The 24669-nt window shown below is 41.6% G+C and overlaps 1 protein-coding gene across 2 annotated transcripts in view; it reads left to right on the top strand.

Moving 5' to 3' along the window:
- The first annotated feature begins 2451 nt into the window (after window positions 1–2451).
- Window positions 2452–24669, top strand: part of CSMD1 (CUB and Sushi multiple domains 1) — a 1073555-nt gene continuing 1051337 nt past the window's right edge. The window contains exon 1 of one of the 2 annotated variants that reach the window (XM_071442193.1): window positions 2452–3176. In XM_071442193.1, the coding sequence (XP_071298294.1) occupies window positions 3110–3176 (67 nt within the window). In that variant the 5' untranslated portion in view covers window positions 2452–3109. The remainder of the gene's footprint in view (window positions 3177–24669) is intronic. The other variant, XM_071442195.1, reaches the window with a different exon arrangement.

The following is a 24669-nucleotide window of genomic DNA, read 5'->3' as shown; positions in this document are numbered from 1 at the left end:
GAAAATAAATCCTTGTCAAGTTACTTTTAAATCACCCTGATTAGTACAAATAGTCTTGACATATACACTCCCCATACCGTCTATAGGGAATAGAAAGAAATATTGCCTCTGTTCAAACTCATAAATTTGTGGATTTTATGGTAGTACATTAGGTACTTAATATACAACAGAGAGATTACAGTCGTTAGGTTAGATCATATTCTGTAATTACCATGTGTAGGTACTGCAGTTCCACACTGAACTCAAGTCAGGTTGGTGGAGACTCCTCCTGGAATGCCATGCTTCAGTTCCAGAGTCATCTTCTGGCTTTCTTGGCTTTTGGGGGAAAAAAATACACCAAACAAGGTTTGTAAAAGTCACTGTGACAGCTGCCTGAGTCTGTTGAGAGGCTGAAATCTTCTCGGGGTGGGGATCTGTGCTATCCTGTTTGTCTCAGGGTAATGGTAACATGCTGAAGGCCAACAATGTTTATGCATTATGGTTTACTGTCACAGGATGTAAGAAAGGAGATAGGGCATCTTTTGCAGTCATACTGATCATGGTGCTTGGTTATTTTACCTTATCTAGGTGCTATGAAGGGAAGAAATTAACACTTGTATAGCTCAAAAGAGAAGGAATTGGATCCCAAAAGCTCAATGAGGCCCCAAAAATCCTCAGAAGAACAGAAGGCCTTGGATACAGTAAATCTATGCTGTGTGAGTCAAGACGAAGAAGGCACATATGATATCATACTGGAGCTCTGGCAGAATCTGCCATGAGTAGCATTAAACAGCAACTTCTCAAGAGTGCTTACTGAAACAGCACAGCAAGAAATGATACCATCATTACTGCTTTCAACTATTGCTATAAATGGTGTTTATTTATGATTTTTCAATTATCCTAACTTAACAGACAATACACCAAAACAAAACAAAAAATTATTGGGCCAGATGCAATGCAAACAATTGCTCATTTCAGAAATCTGAGCCTCAGATTTCTGGATGCCAGAAAGTAAGTCTCAGCTTAAGTTTTCCATCTTTCTTACAATTGTTAGCAAACTCCCCCCAGTCCTCTGACAAGGATAAGTGGAGGAGCCTGAGCAGCTCTGACTGGGGAATTCTACACAGCAGCTTGGCTACATGATGTCTGGTACTAACAAGTATTAGCACCATTTTACTTTCACGAATGGAAAGAAATGAGTCCCGGAGGTGTTCTTAAAATATGGATGAATGCTAACTAAAACCAGATCCCTTCTGTGAAAGTGTTTGGAGGGCAGTGGGTTTGGGAGCTGTCGGGGAAGGCAGTGAAGGGGCTGCAGGCCTGGCCCGGCAGGGAGGGAGAGCTTGCCACGAGATGGCAGCAATGCCACGTCTGGCTCGGCATCCTGCCTGGCTCCGCTTTCCTAATTTTTTGGGTTTTTTTTTTTTTTTTTGAGTGAGAACCACAACGTTTTTATCTAAATACGAGCTTATTACAAAGTCAGCCTACCTCGTTCAGCGCCTATTCACTACCTTCATGCAACTTACAACGAGAAAACAACTTTGCATATTTCCCCACGAAAGAAAACTTGTCGTAAGTGAATAATTACAACCTTGAAACTACCTTTCCAAAAGGGCTTGTGTTTCTGTCTTTCCTTCCTATGAGCTTTTGTCTTTTAATTACGGATATAGGTAAGCATTAATTATGGAGTCAGGCCCAGCATGCAGTGATGGTGACAATTCATACTGGATTGAAAGTCAGGGTTGGGCACGTTTTTGCCACCTGTTTGAAGGTAGGCCTGGCACAGAAACCTTTGCTGGGATCATGGAGCATAGGGACCTGTGACATGACAACCTTGGATCACCATTTCTTCTCCCTCAGGCTCAAGGAACCAACCTGCTCCAGGCTGGTGGTAGGGAAGCCTCTGGTGCATACTGCCATGTCGTATTCTGATTGGCTTTTCTTTACTTTTGGAAAGGATTGTTAATGGCAGAAATTCCTCTTGGCAACAAGAGCTCTCGAGAACGGCATCATAAAGACAAAGCAGTGTTCTGCAAGGAGAAATTGGCTCGTCTCCTTCCTCTCAGGAACAACAGCTTGTTCTGATGAACAACTTAGAAGGAACGAGCAGGGCACATTTTGGACCTGAAAGCCTTCCCCTCTCAAGAGCAGGGACGAAAGCAGAGGGTAATTTCACCAAGGACGAGGGACCCCAGCACCCGCACCTCTCGCACCCCGCATGGGGCTGGCGGAGGTGAACCGCAGGCAGAGCTGGGGGACAGGACACCGGGGAATCGCAGCAGAAGCCTCCCGGGCAGGTGTAGCCCTACAGCCTCTACCCTTCTCCGCGCCGGGGGACACCGGGCCCGGCGAAAGCCGTCGCTCCCCTGGGGCCTCTCGGCGGCCGGCAGCAGCCGCCCGGGGCCGCGGCCAGGGCGGGGGGCGAGGCCGCGGCCGCCCCGGGAGGCCGTGCGGGGCTGTCCGGCGGCGCGGAGAGGCTGCGGGCTGGGCGAGCTCCGGCTGCACAGCGCCGGCCCCTTCCCCTCTCCCTGGGAAGTGATGGTTGAGTCCGGCGGCGGCGGCGGCGGCTTCTCGTGTGGCTGGCAGCCGCTCCGCTGCGCTGCCTGCGCTACTCTCGCCGCGATCCCTCCCTCCCTCTTCTCTCCTTCTCCTCCTCCTCCTCCTCCTCCTCCTCCCTCTCCTCCTCCTCCTCTTCCTCGCACTCTCCGCATCCCTCTCCTGCCGACGCCGCCGCTGCCCGGCTCTCCCCGCCGGCGGCCGTGCATGCCTCGCCGCCCGCGGCCCCGGGCGTGCCTCCCCTCCCTCCCCGGGTGCCCTCCCTCCCCTGGGCGGGCGGCGGGCCGGCGGCGCCGGGGCTCCGCGGGCGCTGAGCGGCGCAGCCCCGCCGCGGCGCGGGACTGATGCTGTCTGTGAGCAGAGCGGAGCGAGCCGCCCGCGCAGTCCTGCAGGAGGCGCCGGGCGCTGCGCGGCGCTCGGGACCCGGACCGCTCCTCTCCGCCTCTCCTCGCCCTGTGGTGGTTATTTGGCGCTGTCCTTAGCCCCGCTGCCGCTCGGAGGACACGGTCGCAGCCGAGAAGAGCCGCCGGGGGTTTTGTGTGAGAGTGTGTGTGTGTGTGGAATAACTGCAGACATGACTGCGTGGAGGAAATTCAAGTCTCTGCTGGTTCTCTGCGCGGGGCTCCTCACTGCAGCTCAGGGTAAGAAGATTCGGGTTTCTTGCATTGCATTCGTGTAGGCTGTGGTTACGGCACTCATAACCCCTCAGCTAAATCTCTGCCGCTCGGTTGAGCTCTCTCCCTCGCTTCGTTTCTGCGCCGGCAAACAGCAGGCTCCTCGAGCCCGGTCTCCCTTCTCCCTGCCTCCCACCTCCCGCCGGTGTTCCCCTCGGGCTCTGCTCCCGGCCGGTCACTTCCCCCGGGAGAAACCAGCTCCCTGGAGTTGGGCAGCAGCCGCCGCGACGCCGCGAGCGGAGCCGTGCGCATCCAGCCGCCTGGGCAGCGCCGGAGTTTGGGAACACTTCGCTCTCCGCGCACGCACGAACGGCACCCGCTGCCGTGTGAGGGACAATCCCCGGGCTGGCAAGTTTGGATCTCCCCTCCTCCCGCCTCCCCGGCTTTTGCCGTGCTCGAGGGGGAGCGCGGAGTGGGTGGTCGCGGAGAGCCGCCTCCGCCTGCTTTCAGCCGGCTCCGCTCCCCGCAAGTTGCGCGGAGGCGGGGATGCGGCGCCGGGGACACCTCCGCCAGCTGCCTGCCCGTGCCCGAGGGAAGAGGACTCCTCTCTGCTGGGTGTGCGGTGGAGAGAGTCTCCCCACCTCAGCTGGGTTTCTCCTTAAAATCAATGGGGGAGGGTGGAGAAACGAGGGGGTGACGGGGGAGAATTTGGTTACACAACTTCAGTGCTGGCCTCAGCCCCATTACTTTGGCTCATCGCTGGAGACAACAACTTCCCCATTATTCACTTCGCCTCTCATTAGCCCTGCGCTTTTTCATGCTGGGAGAGATGCGAGTCTGTGTGTGAGGGAGAGAGGGAGGGAGTGAGGCAGCTCGCATCTGAGCACCTGTCCCCGATACAGCCTCTGTCATCTCCCACCTCGCTCCCGGTTGGTCTGCCTGCCTCCGGGATGACGGTTCCCCTTGCGGTTTGTACCGTCTGAGTCTCCCTTAAATCTTCCAGGGCGCTTTACATCGTTCCCACCATTTTATTTTTCTCGCTGTCTTTTCGGTGCGGGGGCGGCTGAAGAGGGGGGAGCAGGGCTACCGCGGCCCCCGGGTTGGCGGGCGAGGCTGGAGCCCTCCCCGTCCTGCGGGTGCCCACGGCCCGGTCCCCTCGCCCGCCTGGGTGGCACGGCAGGGTGCCTTCCTTCCCATAGCCTCCGGCCGTATCTGCAGGAAGAGGCGGTAGAAGGCCAGCCCGGGCCGCCGGGAACCGGGCAGGAGTCTTGCCCGGTCCGGAGGAGCGGCTGCGGCTCCACACCAGCCCGATAGCATCCCTCCTCTGCCCGGATCCTGCCGCTGCCGCGGTCCACCGAGCAACGCCACCCGGCTGCCTCTGTGGGAAGGGAGCGGGGCGAGAAAGGCGCACGGCTCTCCTGGGCTGTGAATCCGCGGCTCCTGGGGATGGGGCTGTGCCCGGCAGCACACACAGCCCGGGGCGGGCGGGGGCTTCTCGGCGTGGCCGCCCTACCCAAAGTTCCAGCCTGCCCACCCCCGAGCCCCCGGTGCCTCCTGCCCCCGGTCCCGCCCGCGCACGTGCCCGGCTCCCGGCGCTGCCCCGGGCACGGCCCGGCCCGGCGGGGAGGGAGCTCCGGTCCCTGGCGGGGCTGCCCCGACAGCCGCGCTCCAGCCGGGCCCGGACTGCGGGACGAGGGGCAGCTGCTGCCGCGGCCACGCCGCTCCCGGGATGGGCCGACACCCGCGACTCATTTGTTAAATACACTGTAGCCCGTTATGTCGTTTGACATTTAAGTGTTTTCTTTTCATGGCTGACAGCACATACGAAAAGCTGGAGGCTGGATCATGGTTATTCAGCGACGATCCGACGTGTTTTGCTTACATACAAAGGCTTTGCCAGGAACGTTTGGGCACTGCCGCTGATGCTGCTCTGCAGAATGTAATTATACCTGCTTAATGTGAAGCAGCAACACACCCACTTAAAGGCTAAAGACTGACTTAATATTGAAGTCAAACAACAGGTTGAAGGGGAGCCATCGGGGACAGTTGACATAATTCCTTCCCGTTTACCTTCCCAGGCAATTGAGCAGAGGTATCTATATTTAGTCAAATGTAATCCTGAGGCTGAAATTACGTTAATGCTTCAGAGAGTGAAAAAACTCCTTCCTTAGTAACATAAAGAGCCAGGGTTTCAGGAGCACGCGAAATAATTTTAATTATTAGATCCTCAGAACTCTCTTTTACCAGCCCCTTGCTATCAAATAATTTGGTCACTGTAGAAGGAAATCACCCAGGTTTTGCTTGGTTTGGGGATTTTAGTAGCAAAAAAAGAAACGAGTGCTGAATTTCTGGAGGTGTTGCCACAGGCGTTCCCATATCTTTCAGTAAAATGACAGGTGGGTTGCTTTCCACAGTGTTCCTCGTTATGAAATGAAATGGAAACCCTTTGTTCCTGTGGAATTTTCTGTAACTTTTTGAAGGAACAAGGAAGGATGAAAATGTACATTCATCATCGTTCACTGTGGTAGACTTGAGATGCAGTTCTACACATTTCTTTGGACTGATTTAATCTGATTGATGGACCTGAGTGTTTTGGAAAACATTTGGGGAATCCTTCCCTGCTCATTGTGCTTTAAGCATCAAGGGAAATTAGTATGGAGTCATTTAAAGGAACCGCTTTCCCAGAAGCTACCCTATCATAGCAATTATGCTTCAACAAGACAGACGGCAGGGTGTTCAGCTATGCATGTTAAGATGGGCTTGTTTATAGAGCCATTTGCTAATTCTGATATGTTGTATTGTAACAAAAGCAAACATAAAGAACCCTATTGATTTTCTTGAAAGAAAAAAACACATCAATATAATTTCTGTAAAAATTCATACTGGTATAAAACAAATAATAGATTTAGACTCAATTCAGACTAAAATTCAAGAAAAGAGTAAAAGACATTTCTGCTGTGACATAAGGTCTGTGGACAACCTATATTCTTTAGAACATATATTCAGTAGGAATACCTACTGCTTAATACCTAGAGTTGTTCCAGTACATGTTTTCAAGGTAATTTCCTGAATGTGTTTAGATAACCAAATACAGCACCTTCATTGCCACCTAATTGCCTCAAACTAAATGTACATAAGCAGGCTTGTGCAGAGAGGTATCATTCAGATTAATGGAAATAACAAAGGGAAAACATTTCTGTTCTTAAATTAGATACAGACAGTAAAAGGACTCTCACATCTACAGCTCAGGATTTTGTTTTAAAAAAATAAATAAATCTCAAAACATTTTATGTACCTTCTGTTTCCTGCTATCACTTTGTCATAATAATTGCTATAACTACATCACACAAAGTTACCACTCTGTTAAAGGCCTACTCCTGTTGGACTGAGAGTGTTTGTCTCTTTTAAAGTCTTTTTTTTTCTCCAAAGTAGTGTTTTTCAAACTGTGAGACTGGTCTCTCTAGAGAGGCTTCATTCTCTTCCAGAGAAGACTAAAGCAATTCTGAGGAAAATGAGCTGAAAAAAGGGAATTTTTAAAAGAACATCAGTGCAAGGTATTGAACACCCAGCTGTAAAACCAAGTATTTGATGGATGCATTCTCCATCCCCCAGCTCAGTGAGGAATTTGCCATAGAAAGGCCTAGTAAAGAATATCCAGCTCTGACCATGTAATATTTAAAAGTAAAAATGCATTTACTTTTTGGTAAGATCTGTATCTGTACTATTTTTTGCATTGAGATATGTATATGATGTCCTAAACTATGTATAGGAATAGGAAACTTGGTCAACTTGAATGTAATGTAGTGAAGAGCATATCAATGCCACAAAGATTCCCCACACACTCATTTTAGACTCTTGAACCCATAGTTGAGGTTGAATTACCACTGTCAAGCAGTAAAGATTTTTCAGTTTCTCTGGTGTGTCTGTGTGTGTGTGTGGAACAGGATACTGGTGTGAGGAGATGGAGATGGTTTACAGGCACATGAAGACATAAGCACAAATGGAACTTCAGGATGTATTGAAATCTATGAGGCCACTTCAGCACCATCTCTGATTTGTATAGATAACCATTCTGCAAATTATCTATACTGCAAACCTGTCTATTTTGCTGACTCTCACTCTCATGTCCCTTTATACAGGCATGTATGATTTTGATCAGACAATGTTTTTTTTTTTTTTTATTTGGGAAGAGCAGTTGTCATTTTTCCCCCTGCAGACTGCTTTTTCTATATAAACACTTAATCTTATTTTTACTAATGGTATGGTATTAGTGTTACATATGCATTGATATCAGCAAGTTTTAGAAAAGTCATCTATGCCACTTTTGCCTCCACAGCATTTCCACTAATAAAAACGTTTGTCCTAACAAATTAAGGAAATCTGAAACTGTAAATATTTTCAGTTATGCATTCAAGATTTACCATGCTCTATAGAAAGGCTGAAAAGCCTCAGGGATCACTGTTTTCAACTTTTTCACGATGTAATCCGTGCACCATCGCATTAAACTCCTTCTTGTAACCTTTTCTTGGAGAAGTGACCGCTTGATAGTGTCACAATATAAAACCTCCAGTGGATTTAAAGATAAAGTGTAATTTCATCTTGCTCAAATCCATATTGAACCCTGGTGTTTCTCCTTGGCCATGGTGACACTATTCTGCTGGCGAGCAGCTTTCCGTGCGAGCACGCCCTGCAGCCGGTGCTGGGCTGCCTGCAGCCGGCAGGGGAGGCACCGAGGGAAGGGGAGTTGCTGCTTCAACTCTGCAATCCACTCAAGCAGTAGCATAAGTGTGAGACCTGGCCTCTAATTAAAATCCAGTGTACAACTGGATTCAAGTCAGGGTCACAGAATAAAAATCTGGCCTCTAGTTCTCCATATGGCTGCAAAATTAGCCATATTAGACTGAGAAAAATTGGATGTTCTTCCAATTTTTGCAGTGAGCAAAGAATAAGAATCATATGGAAATTCTCCTAATGTGTATGAATCACTTTCTTTTACTTAGAAGTTTTACTTTTCTATGTCAGCTCTAATTGCCCTTAAACCGTTTTTTATCAACCACAAAATTTTGAAATAGGGGAAAAATGGCATTAATGCCTGAGGAGAGCTGTGAGATATTTCTTTGTCCTGACACATCTTTGTTCTGGCTGGATGAAAGACTTCACTCCACTATATGACATTTCCATTGCATTTAAGAAAATCTAGACTGTATTTGTTACAAGCATTTCTCAGAGGAATAGCTACTTATACAAATAACTTGGATTATTGTTAGTGCTATATTGACACCCAAAGGCAACATTTATCTGTTGTCTGCATTTAGTAACTGAATAGTAAATACAGGCATGCAAGCACTCTTTAAAGAGTAATGCATCTTATTTTTAACTTTCTCAGAGACAAGAACTTTTTCTGCATTTCTTTCTCATATGGAAAAAAAAAAAAAAAAAGAAAGTGATGGTAGTTTCTTGCCATTTTTACCTGGAGGGCAGTTTTGTTTAAAGGACAAAGCAGCAAGATTTAATCACTCTTACATTGCTGATGATTAACCAGAACTCTTGATTAATCAGAATATCATCAATGATCTGCTTTTAGCAAAAACAAAACAAAAACAAAAACAAAAACAAAAACAAAAACAAAAAAAACCCCACAAATTCTAGCAATTATAATAATGCTTTAATCTCCATAGTAAAAGTTAATCACAATTTCTTACAGCTTTTTAATTATTTAATTATGCATTTTAATGATGAATTCATGCATATTCTGTAATAGTGATTTGACTTCTTTCAATTAAATTTCTTGTGTCATCCCTGTCCAGTAAAAGGTAACTTCAGGCTGTTCTGAGAGCCCAGTTCTGCTGCATTGGAAACTGAAATTTATACTGATTTCTGAAATAGCTCAATTGGCTACTTTTGAACAGATTGCTACTTCAAATAATCCAGACAAAGTAGATATTGCAGCTGAAGAGTGGAGTCAGACCTTGTTTAATTTGAGCTCTTGTGGAGAAATTCTGACAATGTTTGCACCCATGAATGACTTAAAAAAAGGAAAACTAGGTGAAACCTTGATAATTTTAATATATTTATTTCTATGTGGAAGCAATTTGCGTTTAAACAGTATCTCTGGTATCTCTGAGCATCTGACCTTTACCTTACTTCATTTTTTTTCTCTTTTTTTTTCCTTTAAGGATATTAAGACCAATACACAGAGCAACTTAGTATCATTTTAGTCTCTGGATGTTTTATATCTGTCTTACAGTATCCTATGGATACTGAAGTACAGAATCATGTTCTGTATTCATGTCTTTGTTGTACAGTGGCTTTCCAAAAGAAACATTTGCAGCACTGCAGCTGACACAGGCCTGAATAAATTACGAGTAAAACTTTTTATGCAGTGTTTGTTTGCAAATTTGCATGAAATATGGTCAGCATTTAAAAATTACATTTTACAGTACTTGTTTCGTGCCTTGTGTTCAATTGCAAGGCAATGTTTTGGTTTTTTTAATGCAATTTTGCCAAACACAAAGTTCTTATTTTTTATTTCTTCTTTCTTGTCTGATAGTTTCCCATGCTTCTTTTTCTTTTTCTTTTTCTTTTTCTTTTTCTTTTTCTTTTTCTTTTTCTTTGTTTTTTCTGTTTTTTTTTTTTTTTTTTTTTTACTACAGATTAATTTCTAAACCTATGTTTGAGGGTTTTTATTGAAATGTTCTTATAATTTTGATGTCTGCATCAAACCTTTGACATTTGTCACAGAGTAAATCTGGGTCTAGGGACATTTTTTTCTCTCACCCATCCTATGAGTTGCAGAATAGCCATGATAGAATATAGCATAAATCATTGTTTACTTCCTTTCACCTGCCTTACTTGCCATATTGTGTTCACACATAAACTCAAAAAGAACACAGCCATTCAAACTTTTATTTACTTACACTGGTGCTGAAACACAAGCAATTGACAGTGCACTGGGAACAAAAGTGCAGCCAGCCTTGCCCTGTACTTGAAAGTTGGGTTCAAAGGTGGGCCTAAACACATTGGAGACCACAATGAGGTTGTTTTCTTTTTAAAATACTGGCCTAGCTGTAGCTTGGATTTAAAGTGTCCTCACTGTGCTTGCAATGCTGGCTGCTGAAGTGGATGGGTTAGCTTGCCTTGCTTTGCAGAGTGTGTCCAGAATCCATGGCTGAGATCTTAGGCTTGGCTTTGGGCACTGTGCTTGAGCTTGCCTTGTGAGAGTGCCTTGGGGCTCAGCCTCAATCGTGGTGCATCCAACACGCCCCATGGAACTCGGGGCGTGGGTACTGCTGCTTCACAACACAGGTGGAGCTGCGCGGAGCAGGGAGGGCACTTTGTCAAGAAGCAGCTGATGTTAGGAAGCAAAGGGCTAGATATTGCAGGAATATACATCAGCTTACAGAACCTACCTTGTCCTGAACCTAGGAAAAAAAATGCAGGTGACTGTGAGGGCAGGAAAAAAAGGAAAGAAAGAATGATGTTTACACAACAGTGAAATGTCTGAAAAAGCCACTTCGATAAAATAAAAAAAGCAAAATTTAACTTCTTTTTAGACTAATTTTACATGCTTCTGGCTGTGAAACAAACGGTCATGACAATTCACACTGTTCTCACTAATGTTTGTGGGGTATCAGTGCAGAAGCTGACTACATTCAAGTGACTAAGTGCACTATTTTAGCTTTGCCCCAGCAGTCAGATTCTCTATTGGTATCCTGCTGATGTTTCTTATAATACATAGATTGTGTCATACCAAGCATTTTTTTGAGGGGGAAGGGGAAATGTCTTATAATTCACTTTCAGAACCTCAGTTCAATCAAACAACTGCTAATATCACAATGAGTGACCCTCTGCATTTGTAGATATTTCTCTTGAGAAATTAAATTGATTTTCTTTATCTTAGCACGTAAATATCCTCAGCACACATTTGGACCCATTGTTTGCAGTGGCTCTTACACTGAAGAATGTAGTGTTAATAGATCTTATGAAGTCAACAGTGGCAGCAGGAGTAGCATTTTGATCATTAGCTGTACTTAATTATTTCTGTTTAGCTTTCCTGTGAAATCTATTGTGAAATTTAATTAACATAAATGAAAATACAGAAATCTTCCTTTTTTTTTTTTTTTTCCTGGTACATAATCTAGTTAACTTGAAAGCAGTCGTAGGGAAAAAAAAGCATTCTGCTATGCAGAAGTACGTAAATTAGACATAGACTCTGGTCATCAGTTTAGTAGTTTGGATTGCTTTATATCAGATTTTAACCAGTTAGGACCTGATCTAAAGGTTGGGGAGCTCACAGAATTTAAAAAGTCTAATTAACCTTAAAAGGTTTTTTATCTTGCCCTTGTTATAGCCATATATCATACAGACAATTTGCATTGAAACAAGGATGGTAGAAAAAAAATCTAATAACATTAAAGAAAATTCAAACTCTTTGTTATGAAATTGGCCACAGAAATGCTGTTTAGACTCATAGAATGGTTTGGGTTGGAAAGAACCTTAAAGATCACCTCATTCTAACTCCCCTGTCACAGTCAGGGACGCCTTCCACTAGACCATGTTGCTTAAAACCCCATCCAACCTGGCTTTGAACACTTTCAGGGATGGAATATCCACAGCTTCTCTGGGCAACCTGTTGCAGTGCCTGACCACCCTCACAGTCAAGAATTTCATCATAATATCTAAGCTAAACCTACTGTCCTTCAGTTTGAAGCCTTTCCCCTTGTCCTGTCACTCCATGCTTTTGTGGAAAGCCCCTCACTGACCTGCTTGTAGGCCCTCTTTAGGTACTGGAAGGTGCTCTAAGATCTTCCTGGAGAGTTTTCTTCTTCATACTTCATACTTCATACTTGAACAGCCCCAGCTCTCCCAGCCTGTCTCTGTGGGAGATGTGCTCCAGCCCTCTGACCATCTTCACAGCCTTCTCTGGACTTGCTCCAACAGGTCTATTAGTATATTACTGTGTCAGGGGCCCAGAGCTGGACACAGAGCTCCAGGTAAGGCTTCATGAGAAGGAGTAGAGGGGCAGAAGCACCTCTCTCCACCTGCTGGTCCCATTTCTTTCAATGCAGCTCAGGATATATTTGGCTTTCTGGGCTGCAAGCGCACATTGCTGCGTCATTTGAACTTCTCATCCACCAACACCTCCAAGTCCTTCTCCTCAGGGCTGCTCTCAATCAATTCTCTTTGCAGCCTTTGCCTCAACTCCTGTGCAGGACCTTACAAATTAAATTTCATGAGGTTTGCACAGGCCCACCTCTCAAGCCTGTCCTGGTTGGATGTTGTCACTTCCCTCCAGCATGTAGTCTGCCCTGCAACTTGGTGTCGTTTGCTTAAAGATAAATGATGCCTCAATTTTTTTTGACCTATCTGAAATGTATCTCACTCCACTGGCTTTCACTGTTTATATAATTTATTTGGTTCTGAGGAAAGATTAACCTTTAATTGCTTTCTTTAGCAACATTTAGTAAACAGGCTGATAGCATGGAGATGATCTATGCAAACAGCAAAGAAGGATTTCTCCAACCCATGTTGCCATGACAATTTAGATTTTTCTTGTCAACTCCTGAGAAGCTTCAAAGTAATTTCTTTAAAGCAATGAATCAGGGGATATTTTGGAAATTGAAGTTTCTCTCTTTTTAAATTTAGTATCATTTAACACAGTAAGGGGCCTGACTCAAAAGATTGTAATATCCACAAACAAGAACTATTGCAAAAAATATAAAATCATGGAACTCTCTTTGTAGATCTCTGATAATTTATATCAGCTGTGAAGCTAACTTCAGATGCATTATCAAGTGACTTAGATTTTTTTTATTAACTATATGATAATAATAAATAGTTATCATAAAAATAAGAATGGATAATGAATAATGGAGAGTCGAGCTTATAGCTGTCATTTTGATCCTCAGGACAGTATTTTATCTTGCAGGTATTTTGAGGTAATTAGATTACAGAAGAATTAGAGAATAAAGATGGACTAAACTTTTTTTTAAATAGTTACAATTATAACATTAGTTCAATGAATGAGAAATAAAATCAAAAGGCTGTTGTCTGATATTTAAATTGCTATCCCAGATAAGTCCCCTGTAAAATGTTATTAGTAATCAAACTGAACTTCACTCTTGTTACTTGTTTTAATTGAAATAGACTGTTTTGAAAAAGAACTAAAACTAGTCCAAACTAATTTAATTTAATTTAATTCCTAAGAAATAAATTACTGCCTTAATGAGGTTTTTCTTAGGTTGCTGTTAGCACTGATGAAAACATGGTAAATGGAAAGAAGATAATGTGAAATGCTGTTTCTGCTGGGAAAATACATTTCTCTGTATAGAAGACAAGAAAAGTAGCTCAGTAATGGTTTTCTTTTTGAAATGTTCCTGGCAGATGATGGTCACTGTGTTGGTGTAGTTTGTTTACCACTTTGCAATAGATTTGAGATGAGTCATATCACATTAGAAGGAAAATTGAGAAGTTGTTTTGTCAAAGTGAATTCTGTTTTCCTTTTTTGTCATATATACTCAAATTACTAGCTCTCTTTAAACAGAGACACCTAATTGATTTTTATAAGTGCTTATTCTTGTTGTGTCCATAAATCTGAGTTCCTTTTGTTAGAAATGGTAAATGCAAATATATCCCTTCTATACAGGGAATAAGGTGACTGAGCTGGAGTCTTCTGTCAGTTCACCTCATGCATCTCCTTTACACTGTTTTATTTTCATGCTAGCTTGAACCTCAGCAATTTCAACATCTACAAGCACAGTTGTTTTTCTCAAGCCTTTCTATCCTCTTGCCTTCAGAATGGGAGCTGACTGAATAAGGACTATAGGATAGATTCTCAAGATTTCTCTTTTATAGAGATTTTTATTTCTGTCTTAATTCCTTACTGAATTTGTAAGTCCATTTTACTGGTAATACATCTCAGTTTATCCACAGAGTTAGGAAAAATGATACTTATCAGAATATTTGGTAAAGAAACAAAGGGATGGAGTGTGAATGGAGTACTTATGATACATAAGATGCTAGGCATTCAGAAGGAAAAGTAACCTTCTTTTTCAAAAATATTTGATGTAAGAGAAGATCCATTTCTTGAATAATAGAACATGAGCATATTGAACAATAAAACGTGTGTGAGCTCAAGTTTTAGCACTAAGTTTAAGGATGCTGGGAAGAGGGCAGAAGGCACTGTTTGCAGTCAAAAAGCCTAGATTGTTGTGCCAAATACCTGCAGTTACCACTGCCATAAGAGAAAACTGCAGATCTCAGCACTTTTGAACTTTGTGCTGTACTTAACTATTACACTCAAGAATCTTCAGAAACTGAACACAATAGAGTGCTGTAAAGGGAATGAATAGAAAATTATATTAAGCATTTACTACTGTTATGTCCTAGGTAGTATCTGAATTAAGCAAAGTTTCCAAACCTATCCGTGTTGTGTTATTGTTTTAGGAAGAAGAATTCCTCAAGGGAAGTTGAAATTTTTCTTTAAAGCTGCTGGACTTAAGTAATTTTGTGTATTAAAACAACAACCACTACAGAAAAAAACAACCAAACAAAAAACCCCTAAACAAATGAACAACTAACGTGGATCTGATGTAGCCTGGAACAAAACATTTTTGATTACAAAGCAAACACAAATCAGAATTTGGAGTGAAGCGGACTCAAACATTACTGTCTATACGACATAATGGAGACTGTAGTCCGTGGCCATAACTAAAAACAATCAGTTCCACCTCCACTTATATTTCCTCTATGAGTATTCATCATTTTTACATTTATCCTCCATTGATGGTAACTACGTACAGTTCCTGGTGGCTCCATTTTTCTTTCTAAAAAACAGGCTGCTTGTAAGTGATGGGCAGGTTCTGGTGGAAGAAAAGTATCTACCCAGTTTTACCATTGTGGAATATATACTAAAATTTTGATATTGTGCATCACTCTTCAGACCATACTTGCAGAATGGATATGTTTGTATAAATATTTTGAATGTACTTTGTCACTGTGTTGGTTTTGTGTGACCAGGTTTTGGTAGTTGGGATGCTACAGGGGTGGCTTCTGTGAGAAGTTTCCAGAAGCTTCTCCCAGTAGAGCCAATCCTAGCTGGTTCCAAGAGGGATCCACTGCTGGCCAAAGCCAAGCCCACCAGCAACAGTGGTAGAGCCTCTGAGAGGACATAGTTAAGAAGAGAGAAATAACCTGTGCAATGGCAACTACAGCTGGGAGAGAGCAGTGAGAATGTGGGAAAGGAACAACTGAAGGCACCCAAATCACTGAAGAAGGAAGGGTAGGAAGTGCTCCAGGTGCCAGAGATTCCCCTGCACTGCGTGGTGCAGACCATGGTGAAGCATCTGTGCCCTGGCAGCCCATGGAGGTACATGAGGGAGCAGGGAGGAGTGGGTAGATGCCTGAAGCAGGCTGTGACCCTGTTGGAAGCCCACACTGAAGCAGGCTTGTGGAAGAATCTGTGGACCCAAGGAAAGAGTAGCCCACACTGGAGCAGGTTTGCTGGCAGGACTTTTGATCCCACAGGGGACCCGCGCTGGAGCAGCCTGTTCCTTAAGGACTGCACCCTGTGGAAGGGACCCATGCTGGAGCAGTTTGTGAAGAAGTTCAGCTCATGGGAAGGATTCATACTGGAGAAGTTTATGGAGGACTGTTGCCTGTGGGATGAATCACATGGTGGAGCAGGGGAAGAGTGTGAGTCCTCCTCCTGAGGAGGAAGGAACAGCAAAGACTAATCTCTGATGAACTGACTGTAATCCCCATTCCCTGTCCACCTGTATCATTAGGGGGAGGATGTAAAGAAAATATCAGGGTGAATTTGTGCTCTAAGAGAAGGGAAGGGTTGGAGGAAGGTATTTTGGGAGTTGGGTTTATTTCTCATTATCCTACTCTGATTTGATTGTTAATAAATTAAGCTCATTTCCCCGAATGGAGTCTGTTTTGCCTATGACAGTAACTGGAGAGTGATCTCTGCATGTCCTTATCTCAATCCATGAACCTATCGTTACATTTTCTACCTGGTGTCCAAATGAGGATGGGAGTGATAGAGCAACTTTGGTGGGGAACTCCCTTCCAGCCAGGGCCAGCCTGGTGCAGTCACATAACACTGGTACTTGCAGGTACAGGTAAATCAGAAGCATTTTTGCACTCTCTCAACAGCAGTTTGCAGCTCAGATCCACTCAGTTATGCTGCTGTTGTCTTAGGTGTTGTCCAAAATGTGCACAAGAATCAGGTCTCCTGAGGGTAAAAACTCAATTAAAAAAACCCCTGCTCTTTGATTCTAGAAGGATAATGCACTGCCCAAAGTAAAAAAAATGAGTCATTGTGGTGACAGACTGTGTCAGGTGAAAGATGAGCATTCAGCATAGAGAGACAATGTAAATCATTCTTATATTTCATTGACATATTCCTCAATAGTGTCACTGAAGAAGATAAGATATTAAAAAAAAAGCTACATGTGAAAAAATATGACAGCATTTAATGGGACTATCAGTCAGGACTATTCTACTTTTTCAGATCAATACCTACTCTTGTCATTTGCCCTCTTCCACTAATTTTTTTCTATGATATTTTGTCTATGATTACATTTATTCTTGAAGTCTATTAGGCAGTGATTTATTAATTTGCTTTATTGAATATCTCAGAGTATAGGGACCCATGATACAAAGGATTATATGGACATAGAAAGATGAAATGGACAATGTGGACAACATTGTGACAGAAAACTCAAATCTGGGAAATGTTATTTCTTGTATGACAAGTATTAAACAAAACTCCTTATCTTCTGAAACTTAGGCCACAGGAGCTTCATACTGTCCTATATTTTACAGATGACATAGCTCAGATTAGTTCCCTTGTAACCATCAATCATTATTCAGGGGTTTTTTTTCTGATTTCCATTTCTGGCATTTATTATACTGGAGAGCAGTGCATAATCAACTTCCCTTTTTGCCACCAGTAACACACGAACACTGATGTAGTCCTACTAAGTAGAATTTTTAGTATGTCTCAAAACTTGAAGCATCTGCTGGCAATAGTCCTCTGTGGAAGTTCTGGTGCTACTGCTGTGAAGGTCCAGTGTGGTCTCAAATAAAACTGATGCTCTCATGGGCATGGTAGTTCAGCTGCCAGGCTGATACAGGCTTTATGCTGACATGCTGAAAACCACAGGTTTTATCTTTGCATAATTATTTTTATGCAAAACTGATAGTTTAAATTAAATTAAAAAATAAACTTTATTATTTTATATTATTTGCATAATTTATTTTTCTTCTTCCCATACTGTTTCTTTAAAACTTTCTTTTTGAAGAGCTTATCTTTCTTGTTCCAGTCACTCTATTGTTTCCAGTTTTGCTGAAGGAGTATAAGATAACTTCTTATTCCCCAACATGGTTGTTTAACATTCTCAAGGAAGAAAAAGCCCAGGGTCTAGTCTATGGTGACTCCTGCACAGGGGGCAACCAGTACAAAGGCTGAAGATAGGCACAGGGCACTATTAAGACCTGAAGAATTAAGTCAGGGAAATAAAATGTACCCAGATTTTGTGTGCATCCTATGAATTTGGCTAAGTTTCTGTCTCCACATATTTAAAAATGTAAAAAGTGTCACATCAAATCAGACCAAAATAACTTCTCTCTGACAATGGCCATTAGCAAATGCATAGGAAGAAAAATTGCAGGAAGTAAGATATAGACAGGCTTATATTTTAGCAGCCTCTGGCCAGTTTAGAGAACTCTTAGCCAGAGGTTGCATCTATGTTCAACATCCATCAACAAATTTAACCTTCATGAATCTGTTCTTGACCCTATTCATGATTTAGACTACCACACTATTTTCTGACAATCTGTTTCACAATTTAATTCCTGCTGTGTGGAAAACCACTGTATTTTGCTTGTTTTGAAGCTTCTACCTGCTCATTTCACTGAGTACTTCCAGCTCCTCAGAAATACTTCACACAGCACAGAGCTTTGCATCTGATAGATAGGCAGGCTTTATGTGAATCTGCAAATTGCATACTTTTCCCATGTAAATGCAAAATATCCATATGGATATTTAGAGTACCTACCTTCAATCAATACTAATGCATGATTCCCAAGTGCATTTCTCATAATTTTTAATGATTATGGTATTGTAGTCAATGCTGCTGATGTACTTAAATGAATAATGGTCTGTATTTCATTACAAACAGACCCCTACCTTTATTCCCCAATCCTATTACCTGGTTTTTATTCTCATAATAATATTTTATTGTTTTCTTTCCAATAAATAGTAAAGGCTTTACCTGGTGACCATCTGGATGACAGTGATGTTCAACATTTTGCCCTATGAGAGCAAATTATGAAATTTGGAAAATTAGGTCCTGGTGGGAAATGAATACACCAAACCAGGTGCTTAGTGATCTAAGCACCTCCTCCACTGATGCTGACCTCCATGCAGTGTGTTTAGTACCTCAATGATAGTATAAGGTGCCCTAAATAGTAGCTTCATCTTCCATGCCCCTCTGTGATCCAGTGTTTCACTTGTCACAAGTCTTATCTTGACAGTGTTCTCTTTCCTGGCACAATAAGGAAAAATCATGGGGAAAATTGGTGTGGGAAAACTGGTGTGGCAAAGTTGAATGATGGCATCTGGTGAAGGATTGGGTTTCTATGAAGATTAGGGAAACGCTGCAAGAATTTCCCGTAGAAAAGATTTAAGAAGAGGTCCATTATACCGCAAACCACAAATACTGAAACCACTTCAGCCTTATAAATCAATCAATTTACCCCCTCTCAAGATCCAGATCTAAATCAAACTGCAGAAAAAATCCCACAAAAAACAATGAAAAATCTTTCCCTAGATAGATACTTAGCTCAACAGTTAAAACATGCAAGATATTCTGTGAGCTCAAATCCATAGGTTCCTGTTGCAGTTTCATGTTAATATATCTGTTACAGTCTGAAAAAGTATTGTTTCTCTTGTTGCCTAAGACAACAGCCTTCCTACATTCATTTAAGATGGCTCTAGAGGATGTACAGATTCTGACTTTCCCTTTTACTCTACCTCTTCCTCTCAAGATTGTCAGTGGAAAAACCTAACATCATAAAAACAAAACAAAGTGATGCAAAATAAATACTCAGCAAGAGCACAGCTAACCACTGGGAACAAGAAAGCATGAGATAGAAGAAAAAAGACTGTCTTCAATGTTAGCAAGTCTTCCATAACTGTTCTTTCTCCTTCATTGTGAAAGCCTCTGTTTCATTTCCATACAGGAGAAATTTCTGAATATTTCTGACCGTCTATTCAAGAAAGGAAGGCATTAATTACTTTTTTCTTGTGCAAACAAAACTATTGCTTATCTTTTTAGAAGGGGCAAGAACAAAGATTAGTGTGCACAGTGTAGTACATGTACTACAAAAATTTTAAGAAAATAAAAATCTGGTAATTATTCTAATACAATATAATGGAATGGATAAATTCAAGAACTAGATCTGAGATATGCTGAACTCTAGAGTTCTTAATTTGTCTCATGGAGGTTGTGGGCACTCTGTGGCAGATAAATACACAGAAGAATTCAGGCATCAGGTTTTCCCTTTATTTTGAAGATATTTCCATCTAGTACTTGGATTTTATGGAACTGCCACTCAGCAGCTGCTTTAACCCCAAAACCAGACAAATTTACACAGGCTATTTTTCACTAGAAAATATCCTTTGAGCCTAAAATTACATTTCTTGGCATACTCAGAATGGTTGCATACTGTGTCAGTTTGTATAGGACTGTTATTGAACAGTCATTGTAATCTTCAATATAGATGATCTTCCATAGGAATAAAACAGCTTGGCTGTCTTAAAGTGCATCTGCCAACTTTGGCCTTACCTGAGATATTTCTGGGGCTAAAAGTTGTGACCTCTTACTTTGCCACAGTAGAGAGAGTAATATAACAGTTGGAGTGCTTAGCTACCTTGTGAAAAATCTACATTCATCTGCCTCTTTCCTTAGAAAATTAAAGCCTGTCTTATCCTCTTTTTTTTTTTTTTTTCTTTCATAGCATATACTGTGACTGCCATAGGCTCTCCTTTGTTGGAGCCATGAAGGTTTCCAGTTAAAGTTTTCTTTAGTGGTAGAAGATTTGGGTTCCAAACCTTGCTTAACGGAAATCAATATTAAACATAAAAAAAGCTGCTGGAATGGGAACTGGACACCTACTGGTCCCCTCTGACATGAAGGGCATTAATCACCACATCAGAGTCATGCTTCTGGATGGGTTTCTGTCTTGCTTGGTGAATATTCCATTATTCTATGAAAAATGGAATTGCGAGTAGTCAACTTGGAGTACTGCTTTGAATTTCATTTGCCAGTAAGCACCTAAAAGATCAGTGCTGCAAAACCTATTTTTAGCTCATTTCTGGAAATAATCAATAGCTTTTATCACTAGGGACTTAACAACCACCACGTTATACCCATCACATAAATCTACAGTCTTATAAAGAGAGGTAAGCTACTACCATGAAGATTAATTAATTTGTCCCATGGTTCATATTTATTTAAAACCTAGGCAATTTTTTTTTCAAGTAAAAAGTCTGCAATGCCACTTAATTTATATCTGCCATATCTCTGCTGGAATCATCATTGATATTTGAGAGATAAAATTTAGGTCTAGATATAATGCTCCCCTTTGAAATTTACATGCATTAGTCTTATGGTGCCCAGTTACCTTGGCAATGAATGTAGTATAAATACATGTGTGCACATGTGTCTCAGAGAGAGAGACAGAATTGAGTGATTTCAACCTCTTGTGGAGGTAGTACCACAGTTACTATTCATTATTCTCCAAGTTTTGTCCATTTTTCTAATAATGCAAAAAACTTTTCCTTTGTTTGTAAGTGCAGCAGTCCCAGCAAGTTCCTGCCACACAGCAAGATGCCATGTCTGGAATACTTCACCCTAACACATTGAAGTTTAGCAGCTCGAACCCAGGACCTTGAACTTTCACCAGGGGTTTCTGAAATCCTGGAGTGATATGCTGGCAGTGTATTCTCTCAATTATCAAATGCAATACTACATGGATTTTTACCTGAAGACACAAGGAGTCATGTAATCAAGACTGGAGTCCATTTCCCTCAGGATTGCATTTTGGCTCCCTGTAAACAGAAGAATGCATTTAGAAAAGCTTTTGATAGCTATTTGTTGTGCTAAGGACTAGGACACCCTGTAAAGTTCTTCCCCATCACCATGAATCTAATGTGACCAAAATATTTTTAATTTTACCACTCTATATTGACAATAAGAGTTTGTTCTATTCTACTACATGTAGTGAAATGGCACATACAAAAGGGCACCAAAAAAATCAAAAACCACACCACAACAAAAAAAGGCATGATTTTATGATATTTGGGATCTTTTTCAACAAAACCAGTTTTGAAAATCAGTGTTTAAACAACTAGTAGGAGCCCAGAGGGACAGAAGTCTATTTGCTGAGACAACTTAAGCAAGATCTATGTAGGAATTGGTTTTTTTTTCAGATTGAAAAAAAGAAGCAAATCTTAGAAAAAAATTAAGGACAGTCCAAGAAACTGTACATCAGTGAATTTAACAAGGGTTGTGGGGAAAATTAAACTACCATAAGGAAGTGTGAAAGAACAGCTTGAAAATCAGTTTGATTAAGGATAACCAGCCTAGATTCAGTCAGGGGAGGTCATGCTTAACTAACCTGATGGAGATCTTTGAAGATTTTACTGCCACTGTAGATAAGGGAAATTCAATGGATGTAATCTACTTGTAAGCATTGACAAGGCACGCATCTGAGATTAATGGCTAAGAGAAATAATCAGGAAAGTCAAGAAACTGTGGGATGGAAAACTAGCTTAACTAGGCCACAAAAGGAAAATCTGGACACAGTTTCTGAGGATTCAGTGTGGGGGCCTTCTGTTATCCAGGATTATGTATGTCTGAATGTAAGTGGCGAGGGGGGTAGAATTTGTAGCTTATGCTACAATCTAAAAGCATAGCAAGAAGTGCAGAGCAATATGCTCATGTTCAAAAGGTGTTGTATGCTCTATATATCTTATTTAGCAAAAAACCCCAGAATTGTGCTGGGAAAATGCAGAATAATTAATATAGAAATACAAAATTGTAGCATCAAATATTCACTAAATGAAACAGCCATCCAATATATTAAAAAAGAAAACAAATTGGGAATTATTAAAGATATAAACTGAAGCCATCAGACCAGAGGAAAGCAGTATTTTAAAATATCAAGATGCAAAGATATTTTAGAACACAGAAAACATCTTTGTGTTGGGAAAGAAAGGATGTAAGGTTCCAGTATCTGTGAAGAATGTTACAGAACCTAAGGGTTTTTTTACTGTAAACCAGGAAAATATATGATGTTTTCATTCTAATAGGATCCAGGCATTCTTGTCAAAATTAAGCTGCTATTCTCTTAGGCTAATACAAATGGGAGAGAAAACCTTTCTGTGCCAAGGAGCTTATAATAAAAAAGGTTAAATATACAGGCAAGGGGGAAAAAAGACACAAAGAACACAATAATTTATCCAAAGAATGTATGTGTCTAAATTTTGATCTAGGGTTCATATTTTGACTCCCAAATCAATATTTTACATAATGACCTACATTATTCCTTTATAGGTATAATGTTTTTGCTTAACATGAGGTAGAAAACCTAGGTGATTACCTTTTTTATACATATATATAAGCTTAAAAATAGAAAATTCTTATTCTCCTTTTATGCAGGGCTTAACCTTAGTCACTGGTTTCACAGAGCCCTACTTAAATCTAATAAAATTAGATTAAATTCTTAAGGAATCTTTATATTCCTTCCAAGCTATCTGAGTTTCAGAGCAAAAAGTAAATATTCATTTTTGAGGGAAAATAATTAAATAATATATACGTAAATAAGTTCAGTAGACATTTGGATTTATGTGAGAAAAATGAAGAGAACAAAATTAAAATTTGACTGAAATGGTTATTTTTTGATTAAAATATTCTTCATTCATTATGATTTTTTATGCTCTGAGGTCTTCTAGGAAATAAAATTGTTCTCAGAAATCAGTGTTTCCTCCTAGTTACAAAAAGTTTCTTTGCTATATGACTCAGAGCTCTTAAGTAATCCTTTCTTTCATACATACATTCCCTCTTACAGCTAGGGCTACATCCAAAAGAGACTTTGCTACTACAGCACTAGGAGCCCTGATGCCTAACTTCCAAGCATCTGGTCACAAAACCTGAAACTACAAGTCTGCGAGCTTTATTTCTTGTTGAGGGAAAACCTAGGCATCTTGGAATAAAATCATAAACAGGCAATAGGCAGAGTGTTTGTAGACACAATAGATACAATAGACTGTAGATACAATATCCTCTATCCCTTTCTCCTCTAGAAGTATTTCACTCAGCCTGTGCAAAGGAGAACCTTCTTTACTACTAGATATACTACCACCACCTCTTTCTAGTTATCCTCATGTCTTCCTAAACTATAAGAAAAGCAATTATCATTTGAATTTTAAGGGTTGATGATGCAGAGATTCTTGCCTGTTTTTCACACTGTTCAGTGCAATGCACTTAGAGATCCAGCCCCCTCATTGCTTCAGTACCTCCATCTCTAAGGACAGAGGGTACAGACCAGACAGTGCCTACATCTTCTGGCCAAAATAGAGACAGGCAACATCAGCATCTCCATACAATGCACTTTCAGTGACTATGCCTGTACATCAAATTGCATGGAATCTCAGGCCAAAGCTGGCCATTCTTTGCTCTGATAGCACATAAGGTCCCGTCTGGTGCTACCTGTAGTTCCTACTCCCAAACCATTATCTTATTCTTTATATAGTTTAGGCTCAGGTAAAATGCTATACCGATGCTAATACCGATCTTCTGGTCTAAGCAAGTTTTATTCAATGTGAATTTTGCAATGAGAACATGAGTCAAGGAAGGTATTTATGGCCTTAGCTCAGTAATGGTTCTGAACTGACTCACCTACCATAGCTGTTGTAAGCCACTATTAAGGAATTCACTGCCCATAGGGAAAGATGCTGTCTCAAGGCAAGGAACTCCCAGAAATTTGGGTCAGGACATTTTCTGTGTCTGTCTCATCTCATGTCAATCCTAAACATAAACACAGGTAGGGTCAGGGGACACAGGTCTCTTTTAGGGCTTGTTTCACTTAGATGAAAACAGTTCAAAGCTGATGCAGTGGATTTGGGAGAAAATAACAATATCCTACTCACCTGGTAGGATTCCATGGAAATTTTAGACTGTAAAGCATTCATAAAGACTTTTTACACTTGATATATGGAAGTCATTGGAAAAAGCTCAAGCCTCATCTAGTTTAAGTGCTGCAACGTTGAGGCAGAAATTGTTTCAAGATACAGAACTGAGGACTTGTTCTGTTTAAGGCCTCACCTTGTTTTCAGCAAAGGGGGCATTGCCCTGCTGGTTCAGGGGTGTGGGGCAGTACCTCCAAAGCCCATGGAGTGGGCAGAGGCAGCACTGCCTACCATGGCCACACAACACCCTGAGCCCAG

Source organism: Agelaius tricolor, unplaced genomic scaffold (genome assembly GCF_023055355.1).
Source record: "Agelaius tricolor isolate 1412-34295 unplaced genomic scaffold, bAgeTri1.0.p SCAF_1, whole genome shotgun sequence".
NCBI lineage: Eukaryota > Metazoa > Chordata > Aves > Passeriformes > Icteridae > Agelaius > Agelaius tricolor.
The sequence above is the reverse complement of the archived record's forward strand: the minus strand, read 5'-3'. Positions and strand labels throughout refer to the sequence as shown.